The sequence below is a fragment of the Heterodontus francisci genome, chromosome 1, assembly GCF_036365525.1.
Source record: "Heterodontus francisci isolate sHetFra1 chromosome 1, sHetFra1.hap1, whole genome shotgun sequence".
NCBI classification, from domain to species: domain Eukaryota; kingdom Metazoa; phylum Chordata; class Chondrichthyes; order Heterodontiformes; family Heterodontidae; genus Heterodontus; species Heterodontus francisci.
This window is the reverse complement of record NC_090371.1, coordinates 24,048,749-24,070,758: the sequence shown is the minus strand read 5'-3', so window position 1 is coordinate 24,070,758 and position 22,010 is coordinate 24,048,749. Positions and strand designations below refer to the sequence as shown.

Below are 22,010 nucleotides of genomic sequence, written 5' to 3'. Positions count from 1 at the left end.
AGTTTTGTCATCTGCACACTCTGAGCATACTTATTTTAATTTTTCTATGACTCCTCTCATATGTGAACAGCGCAAGATATTTGCTAGTGTTTGAGCTATATAAATACCTTTTTATTAACCTTTCTCCTCGTGGACTGGCTGTGTATTCCCAGATATGTGTGCAAGTGCCTGTGTGTGTTTTAAATCTTTCAAATACTAGTGATCTACTCCCCTGCCTTTTACAGATCAACCGATGAGATCCTTGCAGTCTTCATATCGATTGCTTTTGTGGTGGATGCTTGCAAAGGACTGGACAAAAGTAAGTCTGCAAAAATGATGGTTAGTGTATATTTTTCTCTGCCTCGCTTTCCTCCTGTTTTTTTTCTCTTCACCCCACCCAAGAAAGGGGATTACCATTCTGTTTCTTCACCATGTCATTTAATCCTGCAGCACAGAAGGAGATCATTTGGCCCATCGTGCCCGTGCTAGCTCTTTGGTAGAGCTGTCCAATTAATCCAACTCCCCTGCTCATTCCCCATAGCCCTGTAATATGTTTTCCTTTCAAATATTTATCCAACTCTCTTTTGAATGTTACAATTGAATCTGCTTCCACCGCCCTTTCGGGCAGAGCGTTCCAGATCATCATAACTCGCTGTGTTAAAATATGTTTCCTCATGTTGACTCTGGTTCTTTTGCCAATCACGTTAAATCTGTTGTGGTGTAACCACGCCTCTTGGGGAACTGGTGATCTTTTTGGGTAATTTTGGTTATTTTAATCACATCAGTGGTATCTTTGCCCTTGAAATGTTCTAGACATGAAGATCGATGATGATTTTGGATGGTGGAAGCAGATTCAATAGTAACTTTCAAAATGGAATTGGATAAATACTTGAAAGGAAGAAAAAAATGTCGGGCTATGAGGAAAGAGAAATGGGGAGTGGGACTCTTTGGATAACTCTTTTTCAAAGAACCAGCGGAGGCACCATGGGCTAAATGGCCTCTTCGTGCTGTAAGATTCTATGATTCCATTATGAGGAAGGGTTTGGGAACTGAGCTTATTTTTACTCTAGCGCTCCTTTAGGGTGTGAGCTTTCTTGAACTAGAGTTGGAGGGGAATTTCCCAAAGCTGTAATGATATGGATACAGACTGCTTCTCCCAGGAGATTGTATGCTTAGGGGGTACGTCATTGATGTACATGGCATTATTGTGCTTGAACAGTGTGGGGCTTGGACCTTTTTTATTTTTGTAAGCTTTTATGAAAAGGACAAGACTTTTGAGGTGACCTAATTGAAGTTATGAAAATTACAGAGGGGACTGAAGAAGTTAACTATTTCTGTCCATGAGGGATTCAAAACCAGAAGAGGCAAGTTTTCAAAAATTGTAAAATGAGGTTTGAATAGAATTTTATCATAACAGATTTCATGAGCTTGTATAATTGACCAATAAAGAATGTTGAAGTATTCAGTACAAATTGGTATAAAAAGGTACTGAAATATTTCTGGGCAGTGAAGGGATTGTGAGCAGGGCAGGTTGGTAGGAAAGGATGCATGTAGGGTACTTAATGGTCTTTTGCTGTTACTAAAGTTCTTGTTCTAATTCCCCTCTTCACCTGCCTCCAAACTCTGAAGTTCTTAACCTTGAGTAAGTATCTCCAGCTGATGCCAAATCTGAACATAAGAGAGAATTCGCATTTATTACGTGCCTTTCACAACATCAGTGATCCAAAGCACTTTACAGCTAATGAACTACCTTTGTAATCTAGTCGCTATTGTAATCCAGGATACAAAGCAGGCAATTTGCACACATCCCTCCCCCACCACCACCACCACCACCACCACCAACCCCCCACCACCACCACCACCAACCCCCCACCCCTGCCCCCAGGAGCACGTTGCTCTCTCAAACAGCAATGTGATGACTAAATCATCTGTTTTAGTGATGTTGATAGAGGCATAAATATTGGCCAGGAAACTGGGAAGAACTCCCCTCCTTTTCTTCGAAATAGCGCTGAGATCTTTTCCACCCTTTTGAGAGGGCAGACGGGGCCTTGTTATAATGTCTCATTCGAAAGACGGCACCCTGAACGGTGCAGCACTCCTTCAATACTGCGCTGAGTGTGTGAGCCTAGATTTTGTGCTGAAGTCTCTGGAGTGAGACCAGGCTGCCAATAGAAGGTTCTAGTTCATACAGACTTAATGGAAAAGATGATTGTTATACCAAGGAGCTTTGTAGTCAGACATTTAACTAAAGGCTAAACCCTCAAAAGTTGATGACAGACACACTGGCTTCTAATTAACAGTTTTTGTTTTGCATTGTGCTTCATGAATGAGAGATGTACTATGTGTGAAGATTTTAAACCAGCTAGCGTGTAATCTTCGAGAACTTGCTTTCTGGATTCTGAGGAGATTCACCTTGACGTCACTGCTGAGTTTCGAACTGCTACCATTCTTCTCTTTAGGCTCCAAATTATTTAGTCTTTTCATCCATTCACCCACATGGCCTCAGTATTGCCTTTCAGAAGTGTAGTTTCTCCTTTTATGCTGCTTTTTCCCAGTCAGCAATTCTTAACTCTGTAAAGCCCAAGTTTGCTCAAGACTTGACTCCTCCCATATTTAAAGAGGCTATTCTCATGCCCTTCTTAATCTCCTGTTCACAAAAAAGCTCATTTCTGATTGATGAGTCTTGCCAAACCTCTGCTCTCTCTGGTGACCATTCTTGCCCAACTTATTAATGCCATTATGGTCACTGCTCCTGATCTTTCCTGCTAAATTACAATGTGCCAACCCCACACCATCTGTGTTCCTTTCACTTGAACCCTCAGTCCATTGAAATCCAGATTGATCTCCGTCTCATTCTTTCTCGACAAATCAAAACTGTGGAACACCTTATCTGCCATGGTCTTCCTTTCTGTCTGAACTTTACTGGCTTTTAAAAACCAAGCTTGGTATTACCTAACCATTATTTCATCTTGTCTTCTCTGTTGTAGACCTTGGCACTTAAAAGTTACTACTTACAGTAAAATTTTGGCAAGACCAAAATCATTGCCTTCAGTCCCCATTACAAAATCCATTGCCTAGCTGCCTACTCCATTCCCCTCTCTGGCAACTATCTGAGGCTGCAACAGGCGGTTTGCAACCTTGTGTCAGATTTGACCCTGGAATGAGCATGAGCTTCCAATCACATATATCCATGCCATCCCTAATCTGCCTATTTCAACTCTAACATTGCCCGACTCTGTCCCATCTCAGCTCATCTGTCACTGAAACACTCATCCATGCCTTTGTTACCTGTAGGCTTAACCATTCCAATGAATTCTTGGCTGGTCTCGCATATCCTACCCAGAGTAAACTTGTCATCCAAAACTCTGCTGCCTGTGTCCTTACACCAAGTCCTGTTCACCCATCACCCCTGTGCTCACTGATCTATCTTGGCTTCTGGTCAAGCAATGCCTCTTTTATTTTTAAAATTCTCATCCTTGTTTTCAGATCTCTCCATGACCTCACCCCTCCCTATCTCTGTAACCTCCTCCAGTCCCACAATCCTCCTCCAATTCTGGTCTCTTGTTTTTCATTGCTCCAGCAATGGCAGCTACCCTTCAGCTGCCAAGACCCTAAGCTCTGGAATTCTCTAACTCTTATCCTTTTAAGACATTCCTTAAAACCTACCTCTTTGACCAAGCACTCAACATCTGCCCGAATATCTGCTTACGCGGCTCGGTGTCGAATTTTTCTGTATGACGCTTCTGAGAAGCATCTTGGGACATTGTATTACGTTAAAGGTGCTATATAAATACAGGTTGTAAAATAATACATTTGAATGGGGTTCTTCAAAGAAAATCTTACGATGTTGCTTTGACTTTTTTTTTCCCTTTCCTCTTAGTTTTTCAGAGTTATTACTTCTGTCCTAAAATACAGACGAATTATCTGGGATGGAGTGAGGAGCTTGGCTCTACTTTTAATGCCAGCCCTGAGATCAATGCTACAGATCCTGGCGGGGCTCACTCCTGTGGGCGAGACACTGCTGTCCTCAGTTTGCTGCTGATGCTCGGCACCCTATGGTTGGGGTACACCTTGTTTCAGTTCAAGAAAAGGTATTTTCCACAAGGCTCACTAATTCAGATAGATTGTCTCCAAGGTGGTTTCAGTCAGCTTGTGCACCCTCACTCCAGCTAGACTCCTCTCCTGGCCGGGTAGATTGACCCATCATAGTATAGCCTATCACCATGGTTACAGACAACAGGCAGACAGGAACAGCACCATATTTAAAAATTGTGGCATGGTTTTAAAAGAGGAAAAAAAAAATCTCCATTTGCATTTCATTTAAAAAATACTTTCTGATGCAGTCAGGTTTTTTAGTTGAGTTAAGTCGCACCACAGTGCTTTGTGGTAACATTCAGAATACAGGGACAGAGAGACCTGGAGGGTGTATGTATACAAATCTTTAAAGGTTGCAGATAGGAAGAGAAGGCTGTTTTTATAACTTTCTATTAATAAAAGTTTACATAGGATATGTAGCGCAGAAACAGGCCATTCGGCCCAATCAATCTAGGATTTATGCTCCACTTGAGCCTCCTCCCATCTATCTTAATCTAAATCTATCATTTGTAGCACTCTATTCCCTTCACTCTCATGCTTATCTAGCCTTCCCTTAATGCATCTATTCTATTCACTTCAATTACTTCCTGTGGTACCAAGGTTCACATTCTCAGCACTCACTGGGTAAAAAAAATTCTTCAGAATTTCCAATTTGATTTCTTGGTGACTATCTTATATTGCTGTCTCGAGTTTTTTTCTCTTACCCACAAGTGGTATTATACTCTGTGTCTGCTCTATCAAAAACTTAAACTATTTTAAAGACCTCTGTGAGGTCACCCCTTCTCCTTTCAAGAGAGAAAAAAAACTACCTGTTCATCCTCTTCTATTAGGTATACCCCCCCCCCCCTCATTTCTGGTATCATTCTTCTAATCTTCATCACACGCTCTCCAGTGTCTCTTTTATTATGTGACTAGAAATGTACGCAGTAGGCCAAGTGTGATCCAGCCAAGGTTCGTTCATTTTAGCATAATTTCTTTGCCTTTCAATTCTCTCCCTCTAGAAATAAACCTGAGTGCTTGTTTTGCTTTTTTCTATGGCCTTGTTGATGTGTGTCCTGTGACATTGATCACAAATCGTGGGAGTCAGTTGCCAGCGATCGCCAGAGCTGGTGGGCAACCATAAAGGCGGGGCTAAAGCGTGGCAAGTCGAAGAGACTTGGCAGTTGGCAGGAAAAAAGACAGAAGCGCAAGGAGAGAACCAACTGTGTAACAGCCCCGACAACCAATTTTATCTGCAGCACCTGTGAAAGAGTCTGTCACTCTAGAATTGGCCTTTATAGCCACTCCAGGTGCTGCTTCACAAACCACTAACCACCTCCAGGCACTTACCCATTGTCTCTTAAGACAAGGAGGCCAAAGAAGTTGATGTGTGTCAAGACTTTTAGTAATTTCTGTGTTTGTATTTTATGACTTGGATGAAGGGACCAAAGGTATTGTTGCTAAATTTGCTGATGACACAAAGATAGATAGGAAAATAAGTTGTGAAGAGGACATAAGGAGGCTACAAAGGGAGGTAGATAGGTTAAGTGAGTGGACAAAGATCTGGCAAATGAGTGTAGTGTGGAAAAATGTGAAATTGTCCATTTTGGCAGGAAGAATAAAAAAGAAGCATATTATCAAAATGGTGAGCGATTGCAGAGGGATCTGGGTGTCCTGGTGCATGAATCGCAAAAGGTTAGTATGCAGGTACAGCAAGTAATTAGGAAAGCAAAGAGAATGTTATTGTTTATTGTGAGGGGGATTGAAGACAAAAGTAGGGAGGTTATGCTTCAGCACTGGTGAGACCACATCTGGAGTACTGTGTACAGTATTTGTCTCCTTATTTAAGGATGGAAGTAAATGCATTGGAAGCAGTTCAGAAAAGTTTTACTCGACGAATGCCTGGAATGGGCAGGTTGTCTTATGAGGAAATGTTGGACAAGCTAGGCTTGTATCCACTGGAGTTTAGGAGAGTAAGTGATGACATATAAGATCCTGAAGGGTCTTGACAGGGTAGATGTGCAAAGGATGCTTCCCTCTTGTGGGAGGATCTAGAACTAAGGGTCGCCCATTTAAGACAGAGATGAGGAGAAATTTTTTCTCTGATGGTCGTGAGTCTTTGGAACACTCTTCCTCAAAAGGCAGAGTCTTTGAACATTTTAAATGCAGACGTAGAAAGATCCTTGATAAGCAAGGGGTGAAACATTATCGGGGGTTTGCCGGAATGTGGAGTTGAGGTTACAATCAGATCAGCCATGATCTTGTTGAATGGCAGAGCAGGCTTGAGGGGCCGAGTGGCCTACTCCTGCTCCTAATTTGTATGTAGTATTCCCAGATATCTTTGCTCTTCTACTCTGTTTAGATTCTTCTTTTACAGATAATATTCCTTGCAAAAATATATCTAATTTATCCAAGTTGAAATTCATTTGCCAATTATATGCCCATTCTGTAAGTTTGTTAATCTTGTAATTTATTGCAGTCTTTCTCAGTATTGACTATCTCCCCTCAATTTGATGTCATCTGGTTTAAATTATTAATGTAAACTATGAATGAGTTGTCCCAGAGCTGATACTTGTGTAACAACACTTCTTACCTTCTGGCACTCTGAATAATTACCCTACCCCTACTGTCTGCTGTCTGCCTTGAAGCCGTCCATTCTTGAAGCTATCCATTCTGCTACTTGTCCCCTGACTCTCTATTCTTTGACCTTATTCATCAGTCTATTATGTGGTACCTTATCAGAGGCCTTTTGAAAGTCCAGATAAATTAAGAACAAAGAACAAAGATAATTACAGCACAGGAACAGGCCCTTCGGCCCTCCAAGCCTGCGCCGATCCAGATCCTCTCTCTAAACATGTCGCCTATTTTCTAAGGTTCTGTATCTCTTTTCTTCCTGCCCATTCATGTATCTGTCTAGATACATCTTAAAAGACTCCATCGTGCCCGCGTCTACCACCTCCGCTGGCAATGCGTTCCAGGTGCCCACCACCCTCTGCGGAAAGAACTTTCCACGCGTATCCCCCCTAAACTTTTCCCCTTTCACTTTGAACTCGTGTCCTCTAGTAATTGAAACCCCCACTCTGGGAGAAAGCCTCTTGCTGTCCACCCTGTCTATACCTCATGATTTTGTACACCTCAATCAGGTCCCCCCTCAACCTCCGTCTTTCTAATGAAAATAATCCTAATCTACTCAACCTCTCTTCATAGCTAGCGCCCTCCATACCAGGCAACATCCTGGTGAACCTCCTCTGCACCCTCTCCAAAGCATCCACATCCTTTTGATAATGTGGCGACCAGAACTGTACGCAGTATTCCAAATGTGGCCGAACCAAAGTCCTATACAACTGTAACATGACCTGCCAACTCTTGTACTCAATGCCCCGTCCGATGAAGGAAAGCATGCCGTATGCCTTCTTGACCACTCTATTTACCTGCGTTGCCACCTTCAGGGAACAGTGGACCTGAACACCCAAATCTCTCTGGACATCAATTTTCCCCAGGACTTTTCCATTTACTGTATAGTTCACTCTTGAATTGGATCTTCCAAAATGCATCACCTCGCATTTGCCCTGATTGAACTCCATCTGCCATTTCTCTGCCCAACTCTCTAATCTATCTATATTCTGCTGTATTCTCTGACAGTCCCCTTCACTATCTGCTACTCCACCAATCTTAGTGTCGTCTGCAAACTTGCTAATCAGTCCACCTATACTTTCCTCCAAATCATTAATGTATATCACAAACAACAGTGGTCCCAGCACGGATCCCTGTGGAACACCACTGGTCACACGTCTCCATTTTGAGAAACTCCCCTCTACTGCTACTCTCTGTCTCCTTTTGCCCAGCCAGTTCTTTATCCATCTAGCTAGTACACCTTGGACCCCAAGCGCCTTCACTTTCTCCATCAGCCTGCCATGGGGAACCTTATCAAACGCCTTACTGAAGTCCATGTATATGACATCGACAGCCCTTCCCTCATCAATCAACTTTGTCACTTCCTCAAAGAATTCTATTAAGTTGGTAAGACATGACCTTCCCTGCACAAAACCATGTTGCCTATCACTGATGAGCCCATTTTCTTCCAAATGGGAATAGATCCTATCCCTCAGTATCTTCTCCAGCAGCTTCCCTACCACTGACGTCAGGCTCACCGGTCTATAATTTCCTGGATTATCCCTGCTACCCTTCTTAAACAAGGGGACAACATTAGCAATTCTCCAGTCCTCCGGGACCTCACCCGTGTTTAAGGATGCTGCAAAGATATCTGTTAAGGCCCCAGCTATTTCCTCTCTCGCTTCCCTCAGTAACCTGGGATAGATCCCATCCGGACCTGGGGACTTGTCCACCTTAATGCCCTTTAGAATACCCAACACTTCCTCCCTCCTTATGCCGACTTGACCTAGAGTAATCAAACATCTGTTCCTAACCTCAACATCCGTCATGTCCCTCTCCTCGGTGAATACCGATGCAAAGTACTCGTTTAGAATCTCACCCATTTTCTCTGAGTCCAAGCATAACATTCCTCCTTTGTCCTTTAGTGGGCCCATCCTTTCTCTAGTTACCCTCTTTCTCCTTATATATGAATAAAAGGCTTTGGGATTTTCCTTAACCCTGTTTGCTAAAGATATTTCATGACCCCTTTTAGCCCTCTTAATTCCTCGTTTCAGATTGGTCCTACATTCCCGATATTCTTTCAAAGCTTCGTCTTTCATCAGCCGCCTACACCTTATGTATGCTTCCTTTTTCCTCTTAGCTAGTTTCACAATTTCACCTGTCATCCATGGTTCCCTAATCTTGCCATTTCTATCCCTCATTTTCAGAGGAACATGTCTCTCCTGCACGCTAATCAACCTCTCTTTAAAAGCCTCCCACATATCACATGTGGATTTACCTTCAAACAGCTGCTCCCAATCTACATTTCCCAGCTCCTGCCGAATTTTGGTATAGTTGGCCTTCCCCCAATTTAGCACTCTTCCTTTAGGACCACTCTCGTCTTTGTCCATGAGTATTTTAAAGCTTACGGAATTGTGATCACTATTCCCAAAGTAGTCCCCTACTGAAACTTCAACAACCTGGCCGGGCTCATTCCCCAACACCAGGTCCAGTATGGCCCCTTCCCGAGTTGGACTATTTACATACTGCTCTAGAAAACCTTCCTGGATGCTCCTTACAAATTCTGCTCCATCTGGACCTCTAACACTCAGCGAATCCCAGTCAATGTTGGGAAAATTAAAATCTCCTATCACCACCACCCTGTTGCTCCTACATCTTTCCATAATCTGTTTACATATTTGTACCTCTATCTCACGCTCGCTGTTGGGAGGCCTGTAGTACAGCCCCAACATTGTTACCGCACCCTTCCTATTTCTGAGTTCTGTCCATATTGGCTCACTGCTCGAGTCCTCAATAGTGCCCTCCTTCAGCACAGCTGTGATATCCTCTTTGACCAGTAATGCAACTCCTCCACCCCTTTTACCTCCCTCTCTATCCCGCCTGAAGCATCGATATCCTGGGATATTTAGTTGCCAATCATGCCCTTCCCTCAACCAAGTCTCAGTAATAGCAATAACATCATACTCCCAGGTACTAATCCAAGCCCTAAGTTCATCTGCCTTACCTACTACACTTCTTGCATTAAAACAAATGCACCTCAGACCACCAGTCCCTTTATATTCATCATCTGCTCCCTGCCTGTTCTTCCCCTTAGTCACACTGACTTCATTATCTAGTTCCTTACAGGCTTTTGTTACTACCTCCTTACTGTCAACTGACCTCAATTGGTTCCCATCCCCCTGCCACATTAGTTTAAACCCTCCCCAACAGCGTTAGCAAAAGCACCTCCAAGGACATTGGTTCCAGTCCGGCCCAGGTGTAGACCGTCCAATTTGTAATAGTCCCACCTCCCCCAGAACCGGTCCCAAAGTCCCAAAAATCTGAACCCCTCCTTCCTGCACCATCTCTCAAGCCACGCATTCATCCTGACTATTCTTTCATTTTTACTCTGACTATCACGTGGCACTGGTAGTAATCCTGAGATTACTACCTTTGAGGTCCTACTTTTTAACTTGGCTCCTAACTCCCTAAACTCTGCTTGTAGGACCTCATCCCGTTTTTTACCTATATCATTAGTGCCTATGTGCACAATGACAACTGGCTGTTCACCCTCCCCCTTTAGAATGTTCTGCAGCCAATCTGAGATATCCCTGACCCGTGCACCTGGGAGGCAACATACCATTTTGGAGCCTCGTTTTCGACCACAGAACCGCCTATCTACTCCCCTTACAATCGAATCCCCTACGACTATAGCCCTTCCACTCTCTTTTTCCCGTCCTTCTGAACAGCAGAGCCAGCCACGGTGCCATGGACCTGGCTACTGCTGCCTTCCCCTGGTGAGCCATCTCCCCCAACAGTATCCAAAACGGTATACTTGTTTTGGAGGGAGATGACCGCAGGGGACTCCTGCGCTGCCTTCCTGTTCTTTCTCTGCCTTTTGGTCACCCATTCCCTTTCTCCCTCAGCAATCCTAATCTGCGGTGTGACCAATTCACTAAACGTGCTATCCACGACCTCATCAGCATCGCGCATGCTCCAAAGTGAGTCCATCCGCAGCTCGAGAGCCGTCATGCGGTCTAACAAGAGCTGCAGTTGGACACACTTCCTGCACGTGAAGGAGTCAGGGACATCAGCCGTGTCCCTGAGCTCCCACATTGAGCAAGAGGAGCATGACACGGGTCTGAGATCTCCTGCCATTTTTAATCTTAAGCTTAACTTAGTTAAATGAAAAAGGAACGAAAAGTTTTTACCAATCACAATAAAACCAGAGAAATCGAAAAAGCCTTACCTTATAAACACCCCACCGAGTCCTTTTTTTTTTTGGTTAGAGGAGGAGGGCGGGTGGGAGACACAACAAGTGTGGTGTCTCGGGTTCAGAAACCGCCCAAATATATAGTGTTTTACTTACCCAGCAGCCCCCTGGCCTCCGCCGAAAAACAAAAGGAAATTAAATTTACTTTCAAACTGACCTTCCCAGCTGCTCACTCGCTCACTCTCTGCTCCCGAAAAAGCTGCTGCAATGAAAGGAAAGTTATTTTAAACCGCCCAAATATATAGTGTTTTACTTACCCAGCAGCCCCCTGGCCTCCGCCGAAAAACAAAAGGAAATTAAATTTACTTTCAAACTGACCTTCCCAGCTGCTCACTCGCTCACTCTCTGCTCCCGAAAAAGCTGCTGCAATGAAAGGAAAGTTATTTTAAACCGCCCAAATATATAGTGTTTTACTTACCCAGCAGCCCCCTGGCCTCCGCCGAAAAACCAAAGGAAATTAAATTTACTTTCAAACTGACCTTCCCAGCTGCTCACTCGCTCACTCTCTGCTCCCGAAAAAGCTGCTGCAATGAAAGGAAAGTTATTTTAAACCGCCCAAATATATAGTGTTTTACTTACCCAGCAGCCCCCTGGCCTCCGCCGAAAAACAAAAGGAAATTAAATTTACTTTCAAACTGACCTTCCCAGCTGCTCACTCGCTCACTCTCTGCTCCCGAAAAAGCTGCTGCAATGAAAGGAAAGTTATTTTAAACCGCCCAAATATATAGTGTTTTACTTACCCAGCAGCCCCCTGGCCTCCGCCGAAAAACAAAAGGAAATTAAATTTACTTTCAAACTGACCTTCCCAGCTGCTCACTCGCTCACTCTCTGCTCCCGAAAAAGCTGCTGCAATGAAAGGAAAGTTATTTTAAACCGCCCAAATATATAGTGTTTTACTTACCCAGCAGCCCCCTGGCCTCCGCCGAAAAACAAAAGGAAATTAAATTTACTTTCAAACTGACCTTCCCAGCTGCTCACTCGCTCACTCTCTGCTCCCGAAAAAGCTGCTGCAATGAAAGGAAAGTTATTTTAAACCGCCCAAATATATAGTGTTTTACTTACCCAGCAGCCCCCTGGCCTCCGCCGAAAAACAAAAGGAAATTAAATTTACTTTCAAACTGACCTTCCCAGCTGCTCACTCGCTCACTCTCTGCTCCCGAAAAAGCTGCTGCAATGAAAGGAAAGTTATTTTAAACCGCCCAAATATATAGTGTTTTACTTACCCAGCAGCCCCCTGGCCTCCGCCGAAAAACAAAAGGAAATTAAATTTACTTTCAAACTGACCTTCCCTGCTGCTCACTCGCTCACTCTCTGCTCCCGAAAAAGCTGCTGCAATGAAAGGAAAGTTATTTTAAACCGCCCAAATATATAGTGTTTTACTTACCCAGCAGCCCCCTGGCCTCCGCCGAAAAACCAAAGGAAATTAAATTTACTTTCAAACTGACCTTCCCAGCTGCTCACTCGCTCACTCTCTGCTCCCGAAAAAGCTGCTGCAATGAAAGGAAAGTTATTTTAAACCGCCCAAATATATAGTGTTTTACTTACCCAGCAGCCCCCTGGCCTCCGCCGAAAAACAAAAGGAAATTAAATTTACTTTCAAACTGACCTTCCCAGCTGCTCACTCGCTCACTCTCTGCTCCCGAAAAAGCTGCTGCAATGAAAGGAAAGTTATTTTAAACCGCCCAAATATATAGTGTTTTACTTACCCAGCAGCCCCCTGGCCTCCGCCGAAAAACAAAAGGAAATTAAATTTACTTTCAAACTGACCTTCCCAGCTGCTCACTCGCTCACTCTCTGCTCCCGAAAAAGCTGCTGCAATGAAAGGAAAGTTATTTTAAACCGCCCAAATATATAGTGTTTTACTTACCCAGCAGCCCCCTGGCCTCCGCCGAAAAACAAAAGGAAATTAAATTTACTTTCAAACTGACCTTCCCAGCTGCTCACTCGCTCACTCTCTGCTCCCGAAAAAGCTGCTGCAATGAAAGGAAAGTTATTTTAAACCGCCCAAATATATAGTGTTTTACTTACCCAGCAGCCCCCTGGCCTCCGCCGAAAAACAAAAGGAAATTAAATTTACTTTCAAACTGACCTTCCCAGCTGCTCACTCGCTCACTCTCTGCTCCCGAAAAAGCTGCTGCAATGAAAGGAAAGTTATTTTAAACCGCCCAAATATATAGTGTTTTACTTACCCAGCAGCCCCCTGGCCTCCGCCGAAAAACAAAAGGAAATTAAATTTACTTTCAAACTGACCTTCCCAGCTGCTCACTCGCTCACTCTCTGCTCCCGAAAAAGCTGCTGCAATGAAAGGAAAGTTATTTTAAACCGCCCAAATATATAGTGTTTTACTTACCCAGCAGCCCCCTGGCCTCCGCCGAAAAACCAAAGGAAATTAAATTTACTTTCAAACTGACCTTCCCAGCTGCTCACTCGCTCACTCTCTGCTCCCGAAAAAGCTGCTGCTTTTTCTACTATATTCCCTTATCTACTGTCTGTTAGCTCTTTTAACAAATTTGAGGTTGGTCAAGCAAGGTTTGTCTTTTTGAAATCAATACTGGCTATTCATTATTATACTTTCAGTTTCAAGATGTTCTTTTATTTTCTCCTTTTAATAGGACTCCATTATTTTTCCTACCTCCAATGTTAAGCTGAGCATGTACTAATGCCTCTACCTTAGATTCCTTACAAATACATAGCTATAATCCATCTCGACGAGGGTTTTTATCCTCTTTAAGTTTGAATAATTTATTTAATACTTTACCTTTTTTATTTTACAAAAGGAACAAAGTTATGCTAAGCCTTTTTTTTTAAGTTGTTGTTTAGTCCTTAACTAGACTATTGTGGTCAATTCTTTGAGAAAAGATGCCAAGGCTTTGGAGAAGATGCAGAAGAGATTCAATAGAATAGTACCAGGGATGAGTGACTTTAGTTATGAGGAGACTGGAAATGCTAGGTTGTTCTCTTTTTGAGCAGAAAAGGTTATGAGGAGATCTGATGGTGATGATCAAAATCATGACTTTTGATTGACTAAGTATGGAGAAACTATTCCCAGTGGCAGAAGGGTCAGTAACCAGAGAACATAGATTTAAGGTGCCTGGCAAAAGAACTAGAGGCAACATGAAACATTTTTCTTATGCAGTGAGTTATGAACTGGAAGGCACTGCCTGAGTGGGTGGTGGAAGCAGATTCAATTGTAACATTCAAAAGAGAATTATATGAAGGGAAGAAAAATAAGGGCTGTGAGGAAAGAGCAAGGGAGTGAGATTAATTGGATAGGTCTAGCACAGGTACGATGGACCAAATGGCCTTGTTCTGTGCTGTATGATTCTATGATTTATCAGCACTGGATAGGATGCTGTGATTCTACTAACTGTCTTGCATTTTGGTCCTTCCCAACCATTATTATTACTGGAACCAAGACTAATTTTTTGCCCATTGAGTCACTTCTCTAATCCTGCACCTAATTGGTTTGCCCATAGTTTGGTAACTCAGGAGTCATTTGACTGCTCGTCCAGCTGAAAGTTGGTGGAAGTGATCATCACTGATGAAAAGTGGGGGTGGAGTGGGTGGTGAATGATGTGTGGTTAAAATGAGAAACAAAAATCAAGTGAAAACTGGTCTCTGATCACGTCTGAGTGAGCAATGCGATTTCATTTGCACATAGCTGACCGAGAAGACACTTAAACACTAAATTGTTGTGGTGATGTCAATTAGGTGCCGCGGTCTTTTACCATCTAACAATTTCTAAGATCCATCTGGTTTGCCTTCAGCCATCCAAGGTACAGTGGTGATAAAATTGCTGTCGACTAGTTTAATTGCTAGGATTAGTTTACAATAGAGTCCGAGGGAACCGTGAATCCAAAGTCACCCATTCCTCCCAAGCACTTAGCATGTCATGTCTCAAATTACTCCCATATTGTATCCTTAAATGTTATTTTCTGCAAGAAATCTGTATAATTAATAGAAATGTTCAGGTAATTAGCCTTGAGAGATGATGCATTAAATATTTACTGTATTATTGAATAATAACAGTGGACTCTGTGCCAGTTTGAATGACCTTGCCAGACGATTTGGCTGATTTGCTGAGTCTAGCCCAGCAAACATTCATTATTGCTTTATTTGTGTTTTTTTTAAAAAAGTCCATTTCTTTCACTCTGGTGTGCTTTTTAAAATAATGTATTTTCTTTACAGCCCTTTTCTGCATGCCAGGGTCCGAGAAACCCTGTCTGATTGTGCCTTGCCAATATCTGTGGTGGTGTTTTCATTTGTGGGATCATTCCTTTTTAGAGATATAAAGGGTATGTTCATTCTTTTACTTCATGAAGCCTGTATTATTTTAGCTTTGCTCTGGGATTATTCAGCTTGGCTCCATTCAGTTGAATCACTCTCTGGTTCCACCGCCTTGGCCTGCTTTCTCTCACTCTCATTCTTACTGACTAGAAACAGTTTGCTGTATTATTGCATTTGATTTATTTGCAGTAGTTATTGGTGAGGTACCATTGCTGAAGCATTATTGTCATAAAAACCCATCTGGTTCACTCCTGTCCTTCAGGGAAGGAAATCTGCTGTGCTTACCTGGTCTGGCCTTCATGTAACTCCAGACCCACTGCAATGTGATTGGCACTTAACTGCCCTCTGAAATGGCCTAGCAAGCTACTCAGCTGTCAAGGGCAATTAGGGATGGGCAACAAATGCAGGCCTTGCCAGTGACACCCACATCCTATGAAAGAATAAAAGAAAAATGAAGGTTGTTATCTTCAAGAAGATTGATGTTGAAGAGCTTCATTAGTTTGGGGTCCAGGGAGAAGATGAGTGGGAGAGACCTTGATATAAGTGTTAGGTGAACAATTGTGCATTAGAACTTGGGAGGAATGAGAGAGAGAGGATGTTCAAAGAACTGATGTCTTTCGCCCACCTACCCGATATTACAATTGTTGAGCGAAGGGTGGGAGTGAAGCATCATCTAATCAGTGAGCTTTTCTTTTAGTAATCTGTCCAAGACATGAGGAGAGAGAGAGATGTGTGGAACCTCTTCAGATATGGTAGTGCTTATTCAATTTTGGATAAATTTGAACTTTCTAGATGGGGGGTGCAAGGTGGTGGGGCGGGGGAGGTGGGGTGGTGCTGTAGAGAGAGGAAGAAACCATTTGGCAGAAAAGGTGAAATCAAATTTTGAACCAGCTTTAGCAATAGAAGAGCTATGCAGGGTTTGTTTGAAATCACAAGAGTTGAACCATGAATATTGATTTAGACAAAGAACTAAGGATAGAGCAATCAAGGGGTGGCCGTGGGGTAATAGTATGTCACTGGACTAGTAGCCCACAGATCCACGGTATTTCTCTGGAGACATGGGTTTGAATCCCAGCACAGCAGAAGGTGGAATTTGAATTCAATTAATAAATCTGGAATTAAAAGCTAATCTAATGATGGCCATGAAACCATCATTGTTGTAAAAACCATTTTTTTTTTATTCATTCAAGGGATGTGGGCATTGCTGGCTAGACCAGCATTTATTGTCCATCCCTAATTGTCCTTGAGAAGGTGTTGGTAAGCTGCCTTCTTGAACTGCTGCAGTCCATGTGAGGTAGGTACGCCTACAGTACTGTTGGGAAGGGAGTTCAGGATTTTGACCCAGCAACAGTGAAGGAACGGCGATGTAGTTCCAAGTCAGGATGGTGTGTTACTTGGAGGAGAATTTGCAGGTGGTGGTGTTCCCATGCATTTGATGCCCTTGTCCTTCTAGTTGGTAGAGGTCATGGGTTTGGAAGGTGCTCTCTAAGGAGCCTTGGTGTGTTGCTACAGTGCATCTCGTAGATGGTAAACACTGTTGCCAGGTGTGTTGGTGGTGAAGGGAGTGAATGTATGTGGATGGGGTGCCAATCAAGTGGGCTGCTTTGTCCTGGATGGTGTCCAGCTTCTTGAGTGTTGGAACTGCACCCATCCAGGCAAGTGGAGAGTAGTTCACTAATGTCCTTTAGGAGAGGTAATTTGTCCTTACCTTGTCTGGCCTACATGTGACTGCAGATTTACAGCAATGTGGTTGACTCTTAAATGCTTCTGAAATGGCCTAGCAAGCCACTCAGTTGTATCTAACCGCTACGAAGTCAACGCACCAAGGCTCCTTGGACAGCACCTTCCAAACCCGTGACCTCTCCCAACCATAAGGACAAGGGCAGCAAATGCATGGGAACACCACCACCTGCAAGCTCCCCTCCAAGTCGCACACCATCCTGACTTGGAACTATATCACCATTCCTTCACTGTCGCTGGGTCAAAATCCTGGAACTCCCTTCCTAACAGCACAATGGGTGTCCCTACCTCACATGAACTGCAGCGGTTCAAGAAGGCAACTCACCTTCTCGAGGGATATTAGGGATGGGCAATAAATGCTGGCCTAGCGAGCGACGCCCACATCCCATGAATGAATAAAAAAACCCAGAATGAAACTGGATGGTCCACCCGGCATCCACCAAGGCACTGGAAACGACAATGGCAAACCCAGCCCTGTCAACCCTGCAAAGTGCTCCTTACTAACATCTGGCGGCTTGTGAGAGCTGTCCCACAGACTAGTCAAGCAACAGCCTGAATTTACAACTGGTCAAGCAATAGCCCGGGTATGTCCTGTCCCACCGGCAGGACAGACCCAGCAGAGGTGGCGGCACAGTGGTATACAGTTGGGGGAGAGTTGCCCTGGGAGTCCTATACATTGACTCTGGACCCCATGAAGTCTCATGGCATCAGGTCAAACATAGGCAAGGAAACCTCCTGCTGATGACCATCTCCCTCAGTTGATGGGTCAGTACTCCTCCATGTTGATCACAACGTGGAGGAAGCACTGAGGGTGGCAAGGGCGCAGAATGTACTCTGAATGGGGGACTTCAATGTCCATCACCAAGAGTGGCTTGGTAGCACCACTACTGACTGAGCTGGCCAAGTCTGAAAGGACATAGCTGCTAGACTGGGTATGTGGACAACGAGGGAAAAACATGCTTGACCTTGTCCTCACCAATCTGCCTGCCTCAGGTGCATCTGTCCATGACAGTATTGGTAGGAGTGACCACCGCACAGTCCTTGTGGAGACGAAGTCCTGCCGTCACATTGAGAATACCCTGCATTGTGTTGTGTGGCACTAACACCGTGCTCGATGGGATAGATTTTGAACAGATCTAGCAATGCAAAACTGGGCATCCATGAGGCACTGTGGGCCATCAGCAGCAGCAGAATTGTACTCAATCACAATCTGTAACCTCATGGCCTGGCATATTCCCCACTCTACCATTACCATCAAGCCAGGAAACCAACCCTGGTTCAATGAAGAGTGCAGGAGGGCATGCCTGGAGCAGCATACTCAATGAGGTGTCAACCTGGTGAAACTACAACACAGGACTACTTGCAGCCCAAACTGCGTAAGCAGCATGCGATAGACATAGCTAAGTGATCCCATAACCAATGGATCAGATCTAAGTTCTGCATCCTGCCCCATCCAGCCATGAACGGTGGTGGACAATTCAACAACTAACTGGAGGAGGTGACTCCACAAATATCCCCAGCCTCAATGATGGGGGAGCCCAGCACATCTGTGTGAAAGATAAGGCTGAAGCATTTGTAACAGTCTTCAGCCAGAAGTGCTGAGTGGATGATCCATCTCGTCCTTCTCCTGAAGTCCCCAGCATCACAGATAATACTCCGCGTGATATCAAGAAACGACTGAAGGCACTGGATACTGCAAAGGCTATGGGCCTTGACAATATTCCAGCAATAGTACTGAAGTCCTGTGCTTCAGAACTAACCATGCCCCTAGTCAAGCTGTTCCAGTACAGCTACAACACTGACATCTACCCTGCAATGTGGAAAATCTGCCCAGGTATGCCCTGTACACAAAAAGCAGGACAAATCCAACCCGGCCAATTACCGCCCCATCAATCTACTCTCAATCATCAGTAATGTGATGGAAGGTGACATTGACGGTGCTATCAAGCGGCACTTGCTTAGCAGTAACCTGCTCAGTGACACTCCGTTTTGGTTCCGCCAGGGCCACTCAGCTCATTACAGCCTTGGTTCATACAATGACCATTGGCAATGAACATCTGCAACAAGAGAATCTAACCATCTCTCCTTGACATTCGATGGCAGCATGATTGCTAAATCCCCTACGATCAACATCCTAGGGGTTACCATTGACCAGAAACTGAACTGGAGTAGCCATATAAATACCATGGCTGCAAGAGCAGGTCAGAGGCTAGGAATCCTGCAGTGAGTAACTCACCTTCTGACTCCCCAAAGCCTGTCCACCATCTACAAGACACAAGTCAGGAGTGTGATGGAATACTCTTCACTTGCCTGGATGGGTGCAGCTCCAACAACACTCAAGAAGCTCGACACCATCCAGGACAAAGCAGCCCGCTTGATTGGCACCCCATCTACAAACATTCACTCTCTCCACCACCGACGCACAGTGGCAGCAGTGTGTGCCATCTACAAGATGCACTGCAGCAACGTACCAAGGCTCCTTAGACAGCACCTTCCAAACCTGCAACCTCCTACCAACTAGAAAGACAAGGGCAGCAAATGCATGGGAACACCACCCCCTCAAAGTCTCATCACCCTGACTAGTAACTATATTGCCGTTCCTTCACTGTTGCTGGGTCAAAATCCTGGAACTCCCTTCCTAACAGCACTGTGGGTGTACCTACCTCACATGGACTGCACCACCTTCTCAAGGGCATTTAGGGATGGGCAATAAATGCTTGCCTAGCCAGCGACACCCACATCCCATGGATGAATATTGAAGAGAAATCAAGGATAAGGGGTGGGAACAGTTGGCTGAACTCAGGCACTTCAAAACAATCTTCGATGAATTGAAAGATTTTCATTGCCATATCAAAATGGTATGGAAAAAATTCAGATGTAGCGATTCAACCAGTGCACTGCGAAAGAAGCAAGATTATGTGCACAGAGGTTGTGCAACCTGAAGGAACATACGAGCATTCGTATATACTGACATACGTGTTAGGAGCAGGAGTAGGCCACTCGGCTCCTCGGGCTGCTCTGCCATTCAACAGAATCGTGGCTGATCAGATTGTGACCTCAACTCCACATTCCTGTCTACCCCCGATCACCTTTCACCCCCTTGATTATCAAGAATCTAGTTACTTCTGCCTTAAAAATATTCCAAAACTCTGCTTCCACCACCTTTTGAGGAAGAGAGTTCTGAAGGCTCACGACCCTCCTGCGAGAAAAAAATTCTCCTCATCTTTGTCTTCAATGGGTGACCCCTTATTTTTAAATAGTGACCCCTTGTTCTAGATTCTCCCACAAGAGTAAACTTCCTTTCCACATCCATCCTGTCAAGGCCCCTCAGGATCTTGTATGTTTCAGTCAAGCTGCCTCTTACTCTCCTAAACTCCAGCGGATACATGCCTAGCTTGTCCAACCTTTCCTCATAAGACAGCCCATCCATTCCAGGTATTAGTCTAGTAAACCTTCTCTTAACTCCTTCCAACGCATTTACATCCTTAAATAAGGAGACCAATACCATATACAGTACTCCAGATGTGGTTTCACCAATGCCCTATATAATTGAAGCAAAGCTCCCTACTTTTGTATTCAATTCCCCTCGCAATAAACAATAACATTCTATTAGCTTTCCTAATTACTTGCTGTACTTGCATACTAACCTTCTGCAATTCATGCACTAGGACACCCACTTCCCTCTACATCTCAGAGCTCTGCAGTCTTTCACCACTTAGTTAATATGTTTCTTTTTTATTCTTCCTGCCAAAATGGACAATTTCACATTTTCCCACATTATACTCCATTTTCCAGATCTTTGCCCACTCACTTAACCTATCTATATCCCTTTGTAGCCGCCTTATGTCCTCTTCACAAGTAACTTTCCTACCTATCTTTGTGTCATCAGCAAATTTAGCAACCAAAGTTTCGGTCCCTTCATCTAAGTCATTTATATAAATTGTAAAAAGTTGAGGCCAGCACAGATCCCTGTGGCACACCACTCGTTGCATCTTGCCAACCAGAAAATAACCCATTTATGCCTACTTTCTGTTTCCATTAGCTAGCCAATCTTCTATGCATGCCAATATGTTACCCCCTACGTCATGGGATTTTATTTTCTGCAATAATCTTTGATGTGGCACCTTATCAAATGCCTTCTGGAAATCTAAGTACAGTACATCTACTGGTTCCCCTTTATCTACAGCCCATGTTACGTCTTCTAAGAACTCCAATAAATTGGTTAAACATGATTTTCCTTTCACAACCATGTTGACTCTACCTGATTACCTTGAATTTTTCTAAGTCCTGCTATAACATCTTTAATAATAGCTTCTAACATTTTCCCTATGACAGATGTTAAGCTAACTGGCCTGTAGTTTCCTGCTTTCTGTCTTCCTCCCTTTTTGAATAAAGGAGTTACATTCGCTATTTTCCAATCTAACGGAACCTTCCCCGAATCTACGGAATTTTGGAAAATTAAAACCAACGCATCAACTATCTCGCTAGCCCCTTCTTTTAACAACCTAGGATGAAGTCCATCAGTTTCTGGGGACTTGTCAGCCCGCAGTTCCAACAATTTGCTCAGCATCTGGTGATTGTAATTTTCTTGAGTTCATCCTCCCTTTCATTTACTGATTTACAGCTATTCCTGGGATGTTACTTATATCCTCAATAGTGAAGACTGATGCAAAATACCTGTTCAGTTCATCTGCCATCTCCTTATTTTCCATTATTTATTCCCCAGACTCACTTTCTATAGGACCAATGCACACTTCAACACATTTTTTTCTTTTTAAAATATCTATAGAAACTCTTCCTATCTGTTATTATATTTATAGCTAGCTTTCTCTCGTACTCTAATTTTTCCTCCTTATTAATCTTTTAATCATTCTTTGCTGTTTTTTTTTAAATATTCTGTCCAATCTTCTGACCTGCCATCCATCTTTGCGCAATCTGATTTTTCCAGTCTATATGTAGATTGAAATCCCCCGTGATATTGCCGTACCTTTCTGACAATCTCCCATTATTTCTTCCTTCATACCCCAACCTACCGTGTGGTTACTGTTAGGGGGCCTGTACATCA

General features: G+C 43.7%; 1 protein-coding gene across 8 annotated transcripts in view; it reads left to right on the top strand.

The window, feature by feature from the left end:
• Nucleotides 1-22,010, top strand: part of slc4a11 (solute carrier family 4 member 11) — a 268,474-nt gene that overhangs the window by 226,496 nt on the left and 19,968 nt on the right. For all 8 annotated transcript variants that reach the window (XM_068028726.1, XM_068028720.1, XM_068028725.1 and 5 more), the window contains 3 exons: nt 225-298; nt 3,860-4,070; nt 15,107-15,213. In XM_068028726.1, the coding sequence (XP_067884827.1) occupies nt 225-298; nt 3,860-4,070; nt 15,107-15,213 (392 nt within the window). The remainder of the gene's footprint in view (nt 1-224; nt 299-3,859; nt 4,071-15,106; nt 15,214-22,010) is intronic.